Source organism: Sebastes fasciatus, chromosome 16 (assembly GCF_043250625.1).
Source record: "Sebastes fasciatus isolate fSebFas1 chromosome 16, fSebFas1.pri, whole genome shotgun sequence".
In the NCBI taxonomy this organism is placed as follows: Eukaryota; Metazoa; Chordata; class Actinopteri; order Perciformes; family Sebastidae; genus Sebastes; species Sebastes fasciatus.
The window spans coordinates 32,115,727-32,135,254 of NC_133810.1; the positions used below are offsets into that span (position 1 = coordinate 32,115,727).

Consider the following 19,528-nt stretch of genomic DNA (forward strand, 5'->3'; position numbering starts at 1 on the left):
GACTTGCCCCAAACTGCATGTGATGATCATAAAGTGGGCATGTCTGTAAAGGGGAGACTCGTGGGTACCCATAGAACCCATTTACATTCACTGATCTGGAGGTCAGAGGTCAAGGGACCCCTTTGAACATGGACATGACAGTTTTTCCTCGCCAACATTTAGTGTTAGTTTGGAGCGTTATTTAACCTCTTTCATGTCCAGCTAGTCTGACCTGGTCAGTACCGATGGGTTCATCAGGTTCTCTAGTTTCACATGTTACCAGTATCTTCACTCTAGCTTTAAAAATGAGCTGCTACAACCTCTGAAAGACAGAATAGCGTCCGTCGGATTGTTAAGAGGTTAATAAGACAGCCAGATGGTAAATTCAGCTCATTAGTGTTGTTGAAAGCAGGAGAGTTGAAATAAAGGAACACTGTCATCACAGACTGAATGCTGAGTTCAAACAGAAAAGGAGCAACACTTTAACTGTTCCCTGAGACCATCTGAGCTTTGAGACAGTGTCGGACAATCAACAAAGCATTTTAGTTATAAAGACATGTCTTCACAGGAAGAGGAGTGATGTCTCTGTGGAAGAGCAGCTGTCCTGCTGTGCTTCGTGTCAGGACGTCCTGAAGGATCCAGTCTCTACCAGCTGTGGACACTGGTTCTGCAGACAGTGCATCACCTCATACTGGGACCAGTCTGCTTCATCAGGAGACTCCTCCTGTCCCCAGTGTGGACAAAGATCCAGAACCAGAGCTGGACTGCAGCCAGCCGGTCAGACCAGCACTGTACAAAGTAAGACTCTACATCTGTCTGCTGACGTCTCCATGTCTGAAAACACTACTTGTTCTTTTAATACATAAAGAGTCATAAAAGTCTCACCAGGTCCTGCGAGGACACTAGGGGACGCGCTGCTCCACTCAACTGGCCGTTCAAGCCATAGACATATATACATACGCCAACGTTGACGTACGGTCCAGAGCTCAATGTGGCGTCTATGTATTTATGTCAATGGGTCAAGCGGTGACGTGGAATGCACCTGATTGGTTCCTGGTTTTCTGCTCGCCGTTTCAAACAGGAAACAACATGGCGGCCTGCTCATAAACTTTCTGTTATTCCGTCTAAACAATCCACCAAAATCTACTTCTGAAAACATTTAAAGCCAGATCTAGGCGATGCCTCTGCTGACTCTGGTTTTATTTCAGAACTAGATCTCCTAGTTTGACAGCTTGACAGTTTGTGAGCCGATGCGTCGCGCCGGACGGGCTCATGTGATTAAAGGACTGTTCCCGCCTTTTCATTTTGAAAGAGCAACGGCCAATGAGGAAACTCCGACACTCGGCCGACCAATCGTGTAACTTCATCCCTCATCCAGTGACAGACTTCTGCGGTTGTAGGGCTGCTGGCCCTCTGCGGTCCAGCCTTGAAGACAGAGACAACAAGAGAGACAGCACGAGCGAGAGGACGATCAGTAGAAGAGAGACAGAGAGACGTAGCGTGACGCTGTTGTGAATGAGAGAAAGAAATGTTATTTTCTGATTGTTTCACGGCGTTAACGTTCTAAAGCAGAAATAAATAACCCTCAAATACTCAACATGATTTACTGTGGAGACGGACGCTTTTAGTTTCACTTTCCTCCTCTGCATTCATTACATCCAACGTGCAGCAGTAAATGTCGTCACAGTGAGATAAAACCTAACGTTTATTTTTTCCAGCGTGTTTTTTAGATGAAACGGGCGACACACTGAACGGCAGACTGCAGAGTGTGTTTACCGCTGAGACCACCAACAGCCCTCGTCACATGTCATGTTGCTTTTTCATACATCAGAGGACTAATTTGCTGAATCTTCACAGGTCTTTAGACCGTAGTGGAAACACAGACAACAGTGGACTGAAGGAACCTTTCAGGTCCTTAAAAGTAGTAGGACTAAAAAGTCCCAGGAACTTTTGGTGGAAACCCGGCTTTTGTTAATAAAAACAGGTCCACACAACGAGATATGAACATATTCTGCATTATTTGATGAGTGGATGAGTTTTAAATATTACAGGGAGGAAGGAACAGCCACAGTGAGCTGTTTAGATGAAGAGCTGCAGACGGACAGCTGAGGCTCCGCCTCCTCTGCTGTCAATCAAACATGTACACCGACTGATGCTTCCACTAAAACTGGACTGTTTAACCTTTACTTCTTTTTTATTTACTTTATATTGATCACTTCAATATTGGCAATGGAAATAATAAGCAGATGTTCTTTATTTTGTCTAAAACTGTTTCCCTTCTCTTTCAGCAGATAGAGGTCTGCAGGAGGTTGTAGATGAACATAAGATCAGTCTGAGGAGGAGATGTGAACGTGTGACTGAAGGAACGGATGAAACAGGAAGTGGAACCCTGCAGTGGAAGTGCCAGGACATCTTTAAAGCCTTACCTGACCAACAGGGACACATCAGAGTCGTTCTGACGAACGGCGTCGCTGGCGTTGGGAAAACCTTCTCAGTGCAGAAGTTCACTCTGGACTGGGCAGAGGGCTTTGAGAACCAAGATGTCAGTCTGGTGGTTCTGCTTTCCTTCAGGGAGCTGAACTTGATCAGAGATGAACAGTACAGTCTTCTCATGCTGCTCCATGTTTTCCATCCAACATTACAGAAGGTCACAGCAGAGAAGCTCGCTGTCTGTAAAGTTCTGTTCATCTTTGACGGCCTGGATGAAAGCAGACTTTCACTGGACTTCAAGAACAACGAGGTTGTGTCTGATGTCACCCAGAAGTCATCAGTCAACGTGCTGTTGACAAACCTCATCCAGGGGAATCTGCTTCCCTCAGCTCTCGTCTGGATAACTTCCCGACCTGCAGCGGCCAATCAGATCCCTCCTGCATGTGTTGACAGGGTAACAGAAGTACGAGGCTTCACTGACGCCCAGAAGGAGGAGTACTTCAGGAGGAGAGTCAGTGATGAAGAGCTGTCCAGCACAATCATCTCACACATCAAGACATCCAGGAGCCTCCACATCATGTGTCTAATCCCAGTCTTCTGCTGGATCACTGCTACAGTTCTGGACCACATGTTGACTACAGACCAGAGAGGAGAGCTGCCCAAGACCCTGACTGACCTGTTCTCACACTTCCTGTTGGTTCAGACAAAGAGGAAGAAGCAGAAGTATGGTGAGGGACATGAGACGAGTCCACAGGAGCTGACGGAGGCTGACAGGGAAGTTCTTCTGAAGCTGGGGAGGCTGGCGTTTGAACAGCTGGAGAAAGGAAACATCATGTTCTACCAAGAAGACCTGGAGCGGTGTGGTCTGGATGTCACAGAGGCCTCGGTATACTCAGGAGTTTGTACAGAGATCTTCAAAAGAGAGAGTGTGATCTTCCAGAAAACAGTCTACTGCTTTGTTCACCTGAGCATTCAGGAGTTTCTGGCTGCAGTCTACATGATCCACTGTTACACAAACAGGAACACAGAGGTACTGGAGGACTTCCTGGGAAGAGGAGCTGATCATTCAACCCTGGATGACTTCCTGAAGAGAGCCATGAAGAAATCCCTTGAAAGTAAAAATGGCCACCTGGACCTGTTTGTTCGCTTCCTTCATGGCCTCTCTCTGGAGTCCAACCAGAAGCTCTTAGGAGGTCTGCTGGGTCGGACAGACAACAGTCCAGAAATCATCCAGACAGCCATCAACAACCTGAAGGAGATGAACAGTGATAAAAGCTCTCCTGACAGAAACATCAACATCTTCCACTGTCTGACGGAGATGAACGACTCGGTACATCAGGAGATCCAAGAGTTCCTGAAGTCAGAGAACAGATCAGAGAAGGAACTCTCTGTGATCCACTGCTCAGCTCTGGCCTACATGCTGCAGATGTCAGAGGAGGTTCTGGATGAGTTGGACCTCAAGAAGTACAACACAACAGAGGAGGGACGACGGAGACTGATTCCAGCTGTGAGGAACTGCAGAAAAGCTAAGTAAGTCCAGATTTGATTAACTTTATTGATCAGTGTAGATTAGTAGTTTTGTTCTTCAAATATACACACTATAAATTATTCATAAAATATTATATTCTTATAAGTGTTCCACATGTTTATTACATAAATATGTCAGTTGTATTTTGTCACAGATGTTCTTGAGCTGTTTCAAATGTTGAGTTCAAATGTTTCAGTACTTTGTGTTTCTAGCTGTCAAGTTAATGAACACTTATTCTATTTATTTAGAATAATTGTTACATTTTACATTTTTTTCTGATTTATGTTTTTGGGTGATGGAGACGACATGTGAACCTGGTAAAACAAATGAAAAGAACAAAAGATCAGCTGTCTGGTGGAGCGCTGGGTCTAACCGGTGTAACGGCAGCAACAGAACGTTTGCTGATCCGGCGGGAAGTCGGGGCGGTCCTGGGATCAGAGCCCTGGTGCTGGGGTCTGCTTTCAATAGGCCTTGCACCACATTACACCTTACCTCGTGTGTTTTTGGGTTCATCTCTTTTGTTGGCTTCAAATCCAAACGTTTGCCATGTTGCCACAGTTTTAGTTTTCTTTGAGACCAGCTCTGCCATGTCTCGTCTCGTCACCCCAAAAAACACATGAACTTCCTAGTAAACAAACCTCTTCTTGTTTATACACCAACATAACATCATAATATTACGTTAATCACGTTGTCATATTGCAAATACAGGCTGGATTTAGCACTGTGTCTCTGTCGGCACAGGTTGTTGATGTCTGCTACTTTTTAATTTGCCAGAACGTGTCATAATGACAAATGTCGGTTCTGCCGGTTAGCATTAAATCAAACCGGTTTAAGCTCGTACACCGGACTGGACCAAACCGGCAAAACCGAAAATCAACCCAACTCCAGCATTAGCCACCGTAAACTACTGGTCATACGAGACAAAGACTGTCGTTGTGAAACCCCTGAGTGTGTTGAATCGAGCAATGGTGCATTTTATTGCTCATGAAGTCAAGTTGTGTTCCATCATCGTGTTTTTAAGTCTTTCCTTTTATTCTGTTACTCACAGAAGGAAACTCAGGTGTTTCTCTCTCTTGTTGCTGTAGAGAAGAGTAGTAACAGGAAATACACAGCTTCCACCAATAACAGCAGTCTGATGAATATATAACAGCAGAATGATAGAATTCAGACTTTTTAAGAGATCTTAAACACACCAAAGATCAATGTTATGTTTTTAATGCTGAAACACTGATAACATCTTTCTGATGACATTATGCTGAAAATAATGAAACCTTATTGGTTCATTAATTGTGTTTGTGAGCTGAATACGTTTGATACTCAGATAAGAGTGTTAATGACAAAACGCCATGCAGTCATCAAAATATCTAATTATATGAATGTTTAATTATGTACAGGTCTAATATTATTATGCAATTTGTTTCATTTCTCTACCGTTTGGCAGCAGTCAGTGAATTTTCCTATTTATGGACGTGAACCTGACAGCAGCAGGTAGCTAGCAAAGAGAGGTCATCTTTATCAACTGTATTATTATTACTTATTCACTGAGTTTTAAAAATGCTTTTCTAATCAAGAAGGCCTCATGCTAACTTTGTGGAGATAGACCTGGTGTAGTGACCTTTTGACCTCTTCCATGGTGGTGGCTGATTGAGAGTACTGTAGTTTAACACTGACTGGCTTTGAGCAGCAAAGAAAACAGGAAATGAGGAATGTCCAAAAAATGAAGTTAAAGTTGCACTCAAAATGGGTTTATTCCAGATTCTTTAAATGTATCAAAAAACATGAAATCAAAGCAGCAGCTACAAAACCCAGATGTTTAAAGCTGTGTCTCCAATCAGCGGCACCTGGCCTTCTCTTGGCCAGGCTTTTATCCCCCATTAGCACACTCCAAGCCTGTAGAGGGAGGCAAAGTACACTGGCAAACAAATGAGAAATTGGCTCCTACACCTGGGATCAGATCTCACTGACAGACTGGACATTAGGGAAGCCTCAATGTAACTACATGTTCTCTCTCTTCATCTGCAAGATTAAAGAAAAACAAAGTTTAAAAGTCTGCAGGTTTGAGAGAGAGTGATGAGAATTATTGTTTCATGTCAAACAGTGAGATAAGATTAGCTGAACCACTGATGTGAGGAGCAAATGTTAATCAAAGAAGTTTATATCAAACTGTTTAGTCATCAAATGCATGAAGTTAATATAAACTGTCCTCTTTCGTAATATCATATTTTGTAATCTTTGTGTCATCACAGACTTTCTGGCTGTGGACTCTCAGATACTCACTATGAAGTTGTGGCCTCAGCTCTGAAGTCCAACCCCTCCCATCTGAGAGAGCTGAACATGAGTGTCAACTACAACCTGAAGGATTCAGGAGTGAAGCTGCTTTCTGCTGCACTGGAGAGTCCAAACTGTATACTGGAGACTCTGAGGTCAGTTCACTGACTGTAGCTTATGTAGTTTGTACACACACTCTCTGCACACTGGCTCTGCTCCAGATGGCTCTAGAGAGGGACATTCACGTTTTCACGTCGGTCTCCGTACCGTAGCTCTCCAACACGCTTGGCACACAGGAGAGGCTTCAGTTGGTTGTAATCTTCTCACCTCACCACTAGATACCACCAGATTCTAAACACTGGACCTTTAACCACAGACCTTATTTCAGGCATCTAACTAAAAACCCATTGACTTCCAGACGAGGAAACATGAAGTGCTAAAATGCTGACTCATCTCTGGGTTTTAGGACTCATTCCTGTAGCTCTCTATTTGAACATGTCTAAAGGTGCAGCACTCTTCAACAAACACGTATTGCACCAACTTAAAGACAAATAAGTGATGATTATGAACGACACCATCTAATCAGAGGTTTCTATGGTTCTAAGTTATTCCCACGTTCTTTTTGACAGCAGATCTAACTGTGCTCTGTTTTCATGTCAGCATTGTCTAATTATTTGAAGCAAAAACCAAATAGATATTCTGCATCAGAAACATCTTTGCAGGTTCATATTTTTTTTCAATCTATCTGAATACAATACTCACATGTTCATATGTACATTCAAAGAGTTATTGATGTCTGTCGTCATTCCTTCCGTCTGTGAAGCAATCCCCGTTTAACCTGAGTGTTACGAGATGAGGACTAAATCCACAGTCTTGTTGTGTGTAAAATGACCTGTAACGTTGATCTTAAACTAATCGGAGGCTTCAGCAGTCTGAGTTAGATGTATTAGGGCTGGGTGACCTGGACAAAATCAAATATCACAATATTTTTTTGTGTAAATGACCAATAATAGAACAGCTAGAACAGTCTGGTAAGTTCAGAAAATGACATCACTTTACTGTAATTTATCCTTTAAAACCAGGAAGAGACAACACTTATGCCATATCACGATATTACTAGGACTGTCAATCCATTATAATATTTAATTGCAAATTTTTTATCTGTCCAAAATGAACCTTAAAGGGAGATCTGTCAATTATTTAATCCTCTTATCAACATGGGAGTGGGCAAATATGCTGCTTTATGTAAATGTATGTATATATTTATTATTGTAAATCAATGAACAACACAAAACAATGACAGATATTGATCAGAAACCCTCACAGGTACTGCATTTAGCATAAAACAATATGCTACAATCATAACATGGCAAACTGCAGCCCAACAGGCAACAACAGCTGTCAGTGTGTCAGTGTGCTGACTTGACTATGACTTGCCCTAAACTGCATGTGATGATCATAAAGTGGGCATGTCTGTAAAGGGGAGACTCGTGGGTACCCATAGAACCCATTTACATTCACTGATCTGGAGGTCAGAGGTCAAGGGACCCCTTTGAACATGGACATGACAGTTTGGAGCGTTATTTAACCTCTTCATGACCAGCTAGTCTGACATGGTTGGTACTGATGGATTCATCAGGTTCTGTAGTTTACTATGATACCAGTATCTTCACTCTGGCTTTAAAACTGAGCCGCTATAACTTCCGGAAGATCGATTGCGTTAATGCGTTAAAGAAAATGGTAGCGTTAAAACGATTAACTTTGACAACCCTAGATATTAGGATATCCTAAATCTAAGACAATATCTCGTCTCATATCACGATATCGATATAATATGGATATGTTGCCCAGCCTTAGTATGTATCCAGTCAGTATGTTGTGTTTGACAGTAATGAAGTCCAACAAGTCTGATTTAATATTGATCCTTTAATTCCAGACTTGACAGAGATCAGCAGCTTGTTATTGATGTGTGTTGACATGAACAGCTGTATGAATGTTGTGGTGACATCTGGATGATGTCTGTAGAAGGCTGACATTATGATGATCCACAATAACACAATGACAAAGTCACTCTACTCATTTTAGGGAAAAGATCATTGATTAGGACATAGTAATGTTGAGCTACACATTTAAAACCTGAACACATCTGATTGGATTATAAAGTGATTTTTATCTTCATCATTTATTCTTTATTCAGATTGAGATACTGCAGTTTGTCAGAGATCAGCTGTGCTTCTCTGGCCTCAGCTCTGAAGTCCAACCCCTCCCATCTGAGAGAGCTGGAGCTGAGAGGAAACTACCTGAAGGATTCAGGAGTGAAGCTCCTGTGTGGTTTTCTGGAGAGTCCACACTGTAGACTGGAGACTCTGAGGTCAGACACCATTTTTTACTTGTGTACTGAGATTAATATGATGTGAAAGTTGTGGTGACACTAAACTGCAGACATAAGGCTGATATTATACTGATCCACACTGAGTATCTTAATAATAAAGTCCATTTTCTTCTTCATTGGTTTAGTCCATTGACTGTGGCAGAGCTATGTTAAGCTGCACATTTAAAACCTTCATATATCACAACACCTGACTTCCATCATGTTTCTTTTTTCCAAGAAATGATAATAAAAATATATAAATATGAAGAATAAATAAATAATCTCTATTTCAGCTATCAGACAATAACAAATATATTCAGTATCATTTTTTTCTATACATTTTATGAACCTATATGATGCTTTTACTGACTGAAGAGTTTAAACTGAAGATGGTTTGATTTTATGACTCTACTATTCCTAAAATATATATATTATAGATGTCTTATCTTAAATATCTTTTGTTCACATTTCCCCAAAATCCATCCTGACATCTTTGACATCTTTATAAACTTTGTTGGCTTCAGGTGTTTGGAGTTTACATTTCCTAAACTTCTACGTTCTAAACCTTCTTCAGCTCTGAACACATTATTAAACATTGAATGATTTCAAGCAGGAACGTTGTCTTCTAAACTTACATCATTTATTCTTTATTCAGATTGTGGGACTGCAGTTTGTCAGAGATCAGCTGTGCTTCTCTGGCCTCAGCTCTGAAGTCCAACCCCTCCCATCTGAGAGAGCTGGATCTGAGAGACAACGACCTGCAGGATTCAGATGTGAAGCTGCTGTCTGATCTGGTGGAGAGTCCACACTGTAGACTGGAGACTCTGGAGTAAGTAGAGGGGCGGAGTCGGTCCATGCTGGTTTCAGCAGTATTGTTGTGATGTGTTTCCTCCGTTAAGCTGTGAGAGGAGAACGGTGACACACAGAGAGAGAGAACAGTCAGCCAATCAGATCAGCCAGAAGCTTGTTGTGATCATGTGTTAGAGTTGATGTGAAGAAGATGTTGTTGTTGTGTTCATGTCTCCAGGAAATAAAGCTGGATTAGAGCTGACAGCATCACATCATGTATAGAGACAGTGGTCCTCATCCATCAAACTGTCGTACCATCAACTCTGATCAGAAAGTGTGTGTTCTCTCATTGATAGATAGAACCATCATAGAACCATGGTTACATTTAGTAACCATGTGGTCTTTATACAGACCAGAACCTCTGCTGAAGTCCAGTAATCACAGCTGACGTTTTACTGTTCAGTCTGTGTATGAACATGTGGGACCTTTAAAGAGGACCTATCAGGCTGATGTTCAGCTTCATACTTGTATTTTAGGTTTCTACTAGAACATGTTAACATGCTTTAATGTTCAAAAATCACTTTACTTTTCTTCTACCGGCTGTGCTGCAGCACCTCTTTACACCCTCTGTCTGAAACGCTCTGTTTGATCTCCTCGTCCAAAAAGACTCCATATTTAGTCGGGCTGTCAGAGTTAACGCAATAATAACCCGTTAACGCAAGTTCGTTTTAACGCCACTAAATACTTTAATGCATTAACGCAACTTGTGATTTTTAAGTTGTAGCAGCTCAGTTTTAAAGCTAGAGTGAAGATTCTGGTATCATCTGAAACTACAGAACCTGATGAATCCATCAGTACCAACCATGTCATGCTACTACTACTACTACTACTACTACTACTACTGCTACTACTACTACTACTACTACTACTGCTGCTGGTATCATAGTAAACTAGAGAACCTGATGAATCCATCGGTACCAACCATGTCATACTAGCTGGTCATTAATAGGTTAAATAACGCTCCAAACTGCATATTGTTTTATGCTAAATGCAGTACCTGTGAGGGTTTCTGGATCAATATCTGTCATTGATTTGTGTTGTTCATTGATTTACAATAATAAATATATACATACATTTACATAAAGCAGCATATTTGTCCACTCCCATGCTGATAAGAGGATTAAATACTTGACAGATCTCCCTTTAAGGTTCATTTAGAACAGATAAAAAATGTGTGATTAATTTGTGATTAATCGTGATTAAATATTATAATGGATTGACAGTCCTAGTAATATCGTGATATGGCATAAGTGTTGTCTCTTCCTGGTTTTAAAGGCTAAATTACAGTAAAGTGATGTCATTTTCTGAACTTACCAGACTGTTCTAGCTGTTCTATTATTGGTAATTTACACAAAATAATATTGTGATATTTGATTTTGTCCAAGTCACCCAGCCCTAATACATCTAACTCAGACTGCTGAAGCCTCCGATTAGTTTAAGATCAACGTTACAGGTCATTTTACACACAAGACTGTGGATTTAGTCCTCATCTCGTATGCGTCCTTCCTGCATTTGGCAGTTTAAACTGTGTTAATTCTAGTCTGGATTATGTGTTTAACTTGTCTAGTATGCGTTTGTAAAGTGTGCCGCTCTGCTGACCGTAGACTGGTCCATGTCTCTGATTGGTCATGTGCTACAAACCCCGCCCCTTCTATGTGAACGCGCTCACAGCCAGACTGAGAAACCCTGGGTTGACTTACCGAGTTGATCAGAACTGTCGTAGGACCGCTTAGCGGGATCTTGGTTGAGGGGTTAGTTAAACCAGATAAGGAGAAGATACCCTGGGTGTGTTGGACTGGCTTTGTAGTACAGGCCTCTGGTCTGTGAGCTCTGAGCTCAGTGTGTTCACTCCAATATGTTAACATGAGAGCTGAAAGGAAGCTGGCTACGCTGCACAGACTGAAGTCCCTCTGCTCTTTATACTGGATGCTGACTGACAGCTGATGAAGGGAGTCTCTGTAAACACTGATTGATGACTTCTGGTGTCTTCTTCTTCTCTCATCAGATGGAAGAGTTGGTAGTGATCTGTAACCACCATCATCCCTGTGTGTTCCTCTGGACCTGACAGAGTATCATCAGTGTATCTGTCCTTCTGCACAGTCTCTGCAGACACACTGAGACTCCTCCACTCCTTCTGCTCCACACTCCACCACCTCCTCCACCTGGACCTGGGTTTCACTTTGTCTTTATTCATTCATATATTCTGAACCCAAAGTGCCTCTGCAGATTAGTTCTAGGAATACAGAGAATAAGAGTAAAAATAAGGGAATAGTGTTAATAGTGCTAATAGTGCTAATAGTGCTAATAGTGCTTTAGGGGTTATCTGTAAGGTTCAGGTCCTCAACTAACATTGAAAGCTTCATAGCATCTTTTTCTTCATATGTTTCAGAGATGAAAAGTAAAGACACAGCTCCTGATGGAAAACATAGAAATTTGCTCTTGATTTCAGGAATCTATTTTTATGTATAAAAAGAATGATTATGGATTATTGATTGCCAGGTCATTCATGTACGGGATCTTTCACAATTGTACCAAATATAACATTTTCCTTTGTTAGATTAGAAAAAAAATAAAAATTTAGTGGACAACCAAAAATGCAAATCATCCCAGAGAGCATTAGCAAAAATACATTTATAAAATAAATGTTCTGTAGTTTCAATGTGTTCATCACAGAACCAGCAGTTATTGTGATCAAAACCAAAACGGTTTCTTAAGAACTCAGCAGAGGGGGATATTATATATATTTCACTGAGAACCTTAAAGTGAACCTCCTTCACTTTTGGTGCAATAGGACATTTAAAGAATTTCGATCTTAGACTCTCAGCATCTTTTTTAGAGAAAAGTTTTAGAATTGAATTTCTGTTTGAAGAGAACGGATATAAGTCTTTAGTAAAGGTGACGTTAGGTAGTTTTAAGTTAATGAGGTTGTGACCATTCACCAAAAGTGAAGGGAGATTGGGGTTTACATTATCTTGAGATAAATGATATGCCATCACAATTACAGCTTGAGGGATTGCTTTGACAACATTGTTATACTGACCTCTGTCAACGAGGCTGAATTTAGAACAAAAGTCCTCAAATGGTAGAATGTTTCCTGTATTGTCCAATAAATGCATCACAGATCATTTTCCTTTTTCTAACCAATTTTGTAAAAATATGGATTTATTTTTAAGTAATACATTCCGGCAATTCCGTATTGGGGTTTTATGGGGACTATAATTATGCTTGTATATCATTTTCCAATAAAGTAAAACCTGTTGATGAAACAAGGATCATTTGACGGGGAGTTTTGTGAAGTCATAGTTGCATCTAAGAAGGAAGCCGATGCCTCCTAGTTTAGTAAATATTTCACTGGGCATATGAAACCAAAAGCTTTTTTCATGTTTTAGAAATGATCTTAATAGTTTCATTAATGTATTCAATATCAATAGCCTTAAGTCCACCTTCCTCATATTCTTTAACCATAGTGCCTGTCTTAATATAGTGTGTTTTCCTTTTCCAGATATAACTGAAATTAGCTTGGTTTATGGCTTTTATTGCATCTTTGGGAAGTGATAAGGAGTAAGCTGGGTAGATGAATCGGGAAATACACTCCATTTTTCTAAGAAGAATTCGGCCTATGATAGAGATGTCTCTTTGAGACCAGGAATTTAGATGAGATTTACCTAATTTAAATATTACTTATATTACAACAAGAACATAATCAGATGTATTGTTAGAAGGTGGCTGCAGTAGAAGAAGAACGTTTAAGTTAAATGACTGTGAAGTCAGACTAAATCGATTCATAATGCTGTCAGCGAAGCATTCAGACTGCAGGGGCGAGAGGGCCGCCGCAACGCACCTGGTGAATACTCGTGGGGGACAGGGAGAGTCCAAATGGAAGCACCCTGAACTGAAATTGACGGTTTTGGAAAACAAAACGAAGAAGTCGACAGATGTGAACCATTCCCACCTGGTGACAGCACGAAGAGTGTCCGCTGTGCTCAGCATTCATTATGACCCGGCTGGAGGATGGGGGCCGGCGCCAGAATTGAAGTTTGTACCCCCGGGTTAGGGTGGACACCACCCAGGGGTCTGAAGTGTGAGCTGCCCAGCAGTTGAGCTGCTGCTGGGAGAAATAACCGACAGCCGGCCCTAGGGTCTCAGTAGCGGGCCCCCCGGCCTCTGAAGGCTCTGGGGGGGCGGCGGTTAGGCTCCACGGCTCAGGTTGCCTGGAGGGCAAGTGGGCGGGGTTGTCACGGTAGCGGACCTGCCTCTCGGTGGAGCGCTGAGGTCCGTGGTGGCTACTAGGCTGAGCCGGTGGCCGGGAGCGGCCTCGGGGGGCAGACATGGAGCCCCTCGGCCTGGCAGGGGGGGGGCATGCCCTTTCGAAGACCAGAGAACTGCCTGGTCTGGTCAGCTTGGACAGTCCGCTCAAGTACCTGTAGGGCAGCTGTCCCGAACAGGTGCCCTGGTTCTACTGGGACAGTACGGAGGGTCCTCCGACATGTCTCAGACAAGGGCGACTGCGTCAGCCAAACCTGGCGACGAGTCTGAACCAGCATGGACATCAGCCGTCCAAGTTCCCTCGACATCAGTGCAAACGCCTGCAATGACGCGTCACTGAGGCTGGTGGAGGAAACGTCGGGAGCAGCCTCCTGCAGAGAGGCTGAGAGGGCAAGCATGAGGTGTGAGAGGGAGTTGCCCATGCGGCCCATGCGAGCCGCTGTATCATAAGCTTTAGAGAGGAGGTCGTCTGTGACCCGACATTGGGGTCGAGGGCACCTTGCCTCTGGTCTCAGAGCCTCGTCAGGGGAGACTATGAGAGAAGCAATGGCAGGCTCAAATAGCTGGCATGTGGTCAAGGCCAATTTTTTGCCGCATCCTGCATGGCTGCCAGGGTTCGGCCATCAGACGGGAGACGGGAGAAAGCCCTAGTATCCCTCCAGCATGCCTGTAACTCCCTAAGATACTCTTTGGAGGGAGGGACAGTAAAGGTGGTGGAGGCCGGCGCGCGCCTAAAGAAAGCGCTCGCAGGCGCCGATTCTGGCTGCCGTATACCCATCGGAAGAACTATGGGCCGAGGAACGGGAGCCGCGCCCGGAGGAATGGGAGGGCTCCTCCACGTTGTATTCATTAAAGAGGGTGGCTGAAGCCGCCATCGAGACAGCATCTTCCTCCGAATATGACTCAGCCATGGGCAGAGTTGGTGTACCTGCGTCCTCCGTACCCGCACTAGAGTGGAGGGCCAGGAGGAGCGACTTCATCTGGGCTAGCTCAGCCGTAAGCAGATCCACCTTAGAAGACAGCTTGACAGACTTAGCCTGCTTCTTGGATGGCGCACCCGCAGCCTCTGTGGCCTGCCGTTTGGAACGGGTAGTTTGGGCTGGGGCCAGCTGCCCTGAGGGGACAGCGTAACCCATCAGGAGGTTTGAAGAGGAGCCATACAGGTGTAGCAGCCTGGAGAGTTGAGCATCGTGACAGCCACGGAGAAACTCTGTCCCGTCAGTTGCTGCTGAAGTCAGTCTGAGCGAGAGCACTCTGCTGACTGAAGAGAACGTGCAGGAAACAGTCTGTGTAGTGAGAGGAGAGCGAGCACACTGTCTTCACTAGCACAGTAACTGTCAACGTTGTGAAAACAATGCCGAAATTAGCCTGAGTGAGAGCACTCTGCTAATTAATAAGGCAGTAAGGTTTATAGTAAACGACGCGTATAGTAATGTTGCCAATATACTTAGCTGTGGCTGGTGTCGCGCCGACTTGAGCGAGGGCGCGCTGCTAACCGTAAACACAGAAGCTATAGTAAGCTGTTCGTTATAGTGCTACACAGAGCAGAGAGGAGAGCTGGACGCTTCCTCACTGACAGCACGTTGTCAAACGGTAAACACTGAGCGGACACGCTCTTGTTAGTATCTCACTAGTTTAGCATGAGCTAACGCTCTGCTAACTGTGCACAGACGTTATTGTTATAGAAAACAATGTAAATCGATCTCACCGGGTGATGTACACATTGGAAGATGTCCTTATCACGCTGGTGATGACCAGGATAGGTGCGTCCGCCGTCTCCTCCGTCGGAGGACCGAACGGCGGACAGCACAGTTTGATGGGCGGCTCGTCGCAGCCTTTGGAGGGCGAAACTCCGCAACTCCGACCGGTGGTCACAAGGCTACCGGCGACGAGCTCAAATAGGTAATTTAGCTTTTAGCTAATGTTACCACAGTAGTTAAACTGCGCAAGCGAGAAGATGAAATAGGACTGATCTCGTGGATGACACCAGAACTTATACCTTACCAGGGTCATCCGAGGTCACACGTGACTTTGTTGATATTAATACTCGACCTGCGCATGCGCGAGACGAAGATATTCAGTGTTGAAGCACTGCCTCTGGCGGTCAGTAAGGATGAAATAGAACCTGTTGATGAAACAAGGATCATTTGACGGGGAGTTTTGTGAAGTCATAGTCGCATCTAAGAAGGAAGCCGATGCCTCCTAGTTTAGTAAAAATTTCACTGGGCATATGAAACCAAAACCTTTTTTCATGTTTTAGAAATGATCTTAATAGTTTCATTAATGTATTCAATATCAATAGCCTTAAGTCCACCTTCCTCGTATTCTTTAACCGTAGTGCCTTTCTTAATATAGTGTGTTTTCCTTTTCCAGATATAACTGAAATTAGCTTGGTTTATGGCTTTTATTGCATTTTTGGGAAGTGATAAGGAGTAAGCTGGGTAGATGAATCGGGAAATGCACTCCATTTCTGTAAGAAGAATTCGGCCTATGATAGAGATGTCTCTTTGAGACCAGGAATTTAGATGAGATTTACATAATTTAAATATTACTTATATTACGGCAAGAACATGATCAGATGTATTGTTAGAAGGTGGCTGCAGTAGAAGAAGAAAGTTTAAGTTAAATGACTGTGAAGTCAGACTAAATCGATTCATAATGCTGTCAGCGAAGCATTCGGACTGAAATAAAACGACAATCACGTCTTTTATCAGTTTTATTACAGTCAAATATTGACCCTCAGATACTGAGGTGAAAGTCTTAAAGTCACAGTCTGATCATCTGCTGTTCACTTCATACTCTAATACACAGTCAGAGTACTAATACTACAGTGCAGAAATACTACAAGTCCTGCTTTCCAGTAAAAGTACAGAAGTATTAGCATCAAAATCAACCTAAAGTATGAAAAGTTCTGGCCCTCATTATGCAGATGTCAGAGTGATGTTCTTTATAGACCTTTCAACCAGAGTTACAGACGGCTCTACTGTAAAAACAAAGAATAAAAGTCAATAATAATCCAGAAACAAAAAGATATATAAAATAAGATAAAATCATTTAAACAATTCTAGCAAATACCCTCAGTTAAGAAATAAGATAAGATAAGAAACTACTTTATTTATCCTGATACAATGATCGTTTTTAGCTTGTGGGAATAATTATAAACAATAATAATAAAAAATAACAAGTAGTATTATACTACTACTACAACTACTACTACTACTACTACTAATAATAATAATAATAATAATAATAATAATAAACAATAAAATATAATAAATTAATTAAATTTAAAAGTGGTAAAGTTCTAGACTTTAGGGACTCGGCACAACACAAAGTGTGAAAGTGCAAATTAAATAAAATAAGTACAAAAAATATAATCAATAAAATAATGATAATAATAATAATAATAAATTAATAAAAATCAGATAAAGCTAAATATAAATAATAAAATATAAACAATAAAATAAAGATAAGAAATGATGAGATCTACTGTTAATCCTAACCCTAAACAGCTGTAGTTAGACACAATCATTATAATTAAAATCATAATCACACTGCCCTCCTGTGGACAAAGAGCATAACTACATCAACCCTCGACTTGCGGGCTCTAGACGCGACCCTGGTCTTGCAGGGCTGTGAAGGACTCGACCCTCGACAGCACTGGGTTCTTGATGGACACAACCCTGGTCTTGCGGGGCTCTGGACGGATACAACCCTTGAACACATGGTGCTATTATATGTACGGGAAACGTGAATGTGTATAGGGAATATGAATGCAACCGTATGTATGTCTAAGTGCTATGTGGATCAGCTACCTCTGGTGTACGAATACAGTGAGACATACTGGTTGGGGATGTGCAGATGTGTATGGGGGACAAGAAGGTAACATGGTTTGTCTAAGGGCTACGTGGATCAGTTCTCTGGTGTGTGAACATAGTGAGACATACCTTGTTGAGATTGTGCAGTTATGTAAGGGGTACATGGAAATTGTCCACTGTTGAAATGGTTTTGTTGTTATGCTGGCAGGTTGATATGAGTGTGTCCACATGGGTTTATCGCACTTACCCTGTGCCTGGGGACGTTTCTCTTTGGAGGAGGGGAGGTATGTAACCTTTATTATGGAGAGGACTGTTTGTGAAACACCTCAGGTTGGACTTCCTTCCTGTTAGCAAATACAAGGGAGTGCTGAGCTTTTATTGTGAAGGGAAAGAGGAAGTGTAATGTGTATAATGTGATGCTACTGGGACTAGAAGGGGAGTCTGAAGATGGGAACGAGTAAAGACGCCAGCAAGTTCAAGCCTCCGTCTCATCGTGTCCTTATTTCACATAATCAATAAGTATAACCGCACATTAAAGACCGCTTGGTTACACTTCATTATAAGTTTCAATCAAACATTAAGATAGAAGTGGAAAACACTGTTCACAAAACATAACAGACATGACCACTGACTATTTGGCAGACGTTTTTATTTAAATGGATTTTTGTTGTTAGTTTTTTCTTCTTCCTGTTCCTGTACAGTATATGGTCCTACCCCTTCTCCATAACTCCAACAATTAACTCAATAGTTATCATATATTCCTGTTTATTTCTATTCCAACCTTGGTAATGAAGTGATATTCTTCCACGTTAGGTCAGATGATCTTTATGATCTGTTGATAGAGTGTTCCAGCAGCAGTATCTCTCTTTCACACACCGCAGGTGAAAGAGTCTGTCACTGAAACACCTGTTTAATAACGCACGGGGAGAAGATGCGCCTTTTGTAGTCCATCTTCACAACATTGTAGTTTCACCACAGCAGACTGACGTCACTAACATCCACCGCCGTCGCATCATAATGACGGAGTTTACAGTGAAAGAGCAGTCTGATTCTCCTAACACCTCTGTTGTCTTTTCCTAACTCCTTCTGAAGTCTCCTTCTCATCTTTCCTTGACCTCATGACGTTTTCCACTGAGGTCAAGGAGAAGTGGTTAGGAGAAGTGGTTAGGAGAAGTGGTTAGGAGAAGTGGTTAGGAAAAGACGTTAGAACGTAATTATGTGACTATTCGAACGCAGCCCCGAACACACAGGGTCTTTCCCATTTGTGCTTTTATCCGGCTTGACTCCTCTCCTAGTGGATGTTTATTACCGACCGACACGCCCCCTTATTGGATATCAGTTATTGATTAGACGCTGAGCCGATCGGTTTGATCTGATACATCAACATCACTGAGTTTCATACCGGAGTGAAGACAGATCACAGATTAACAGATTTATATTTTAGTTGTGTTCTGATTCACCATCTAGTTATAATCTGTGTTAACTGTAGGAGTGAACAGCAGACGGAGCATGTTGATGGTGAAGTGATCCAGCAGCAGGAGGACCTGCAGGAGCTCTGCTTCACACACCGTCACTGAAGGAGTCTGACTCTGAGAGGGGTTTATAACACCTGACAACAGACCTCAAACAACTTTCTGCATTTATTAGAAAGAGTTTTCTTTTGATCTTCTGATATTTCCCCTCATTAACTTTTATTAAGGATCCAGTTAAAATCAGACAGAGAAGGAGAGTTTGTCTTTTATACCTTTTACATCATTTATCCTCATTTCCATTCAGTCACTTGAGGCTGATCATTCCTGAGCGTCGGGTTTGATATGAGTTACATCATTTCACTTTTCCCTGAAACATTCAGCCTAATACATAACTTCTACTGTCAGAACATCAATAACTACAGACGCTAATAATGAATAAATAATATAAAGGTGTTGTGCCAGTAGAGATGGTTCCTGGTCCTCTAAGCAGGACTCAGTCCACAGTAGAGATGGTTCCTGGTCCTCTAAGCAGGACTCAGTCCACAGT

General features: G+C 42.3%; 1 protein-coding gene and 2 long non-coding RNA genes across 3 annotated transcripts in view; 2 read left to right on the forward strand and 1 right to left on the reverse strand.

The window, feature by feature from the left end:
• The window catches only part of LOC141752673 (protein NLRC3-like), a 782,294-nt gene that overhangs the window by 478,135 nt on the left and 284,631 nt on the right, over positions 1-19,528 (forward strand). The window contains exon 24 of the mRNA XM_074610793.1: positions 9,232-9,405. Coding sequence (XP_074466894.1) covers positions 9,232-9,405 — 174 coding nt within the window. The remainder of the gene's footprint in view (positions 1-9,231; positions 9,406-19,528) is intronic.
• Positions 3,547-19,528, reverse strand: part of LOC141752705 (uncharacterized) — a 69,698-nt gene continuing 53,716 nt past the window's right edge. The window contains exon 3 of the long non-coding RNA XR_012590325.1: positions 3,547-3,658. This is a non-coding gene — a long non-coding RNA (uncharacterized LOC141752705). The remainder of the gene's footprint in view (positions 3,659-19,528) is intronic.
• On the forward strand, positions 11,735-16,720 carry LOC141752710 (uncharacterized). Its single transcript, XR_012590329.1, has 2 exons — positions 11,735-12,716; positions 15,850-16,720. It is a non-coding gene; the product is annotated as an uncharacterized LOC141752710 (long non-coding RNA).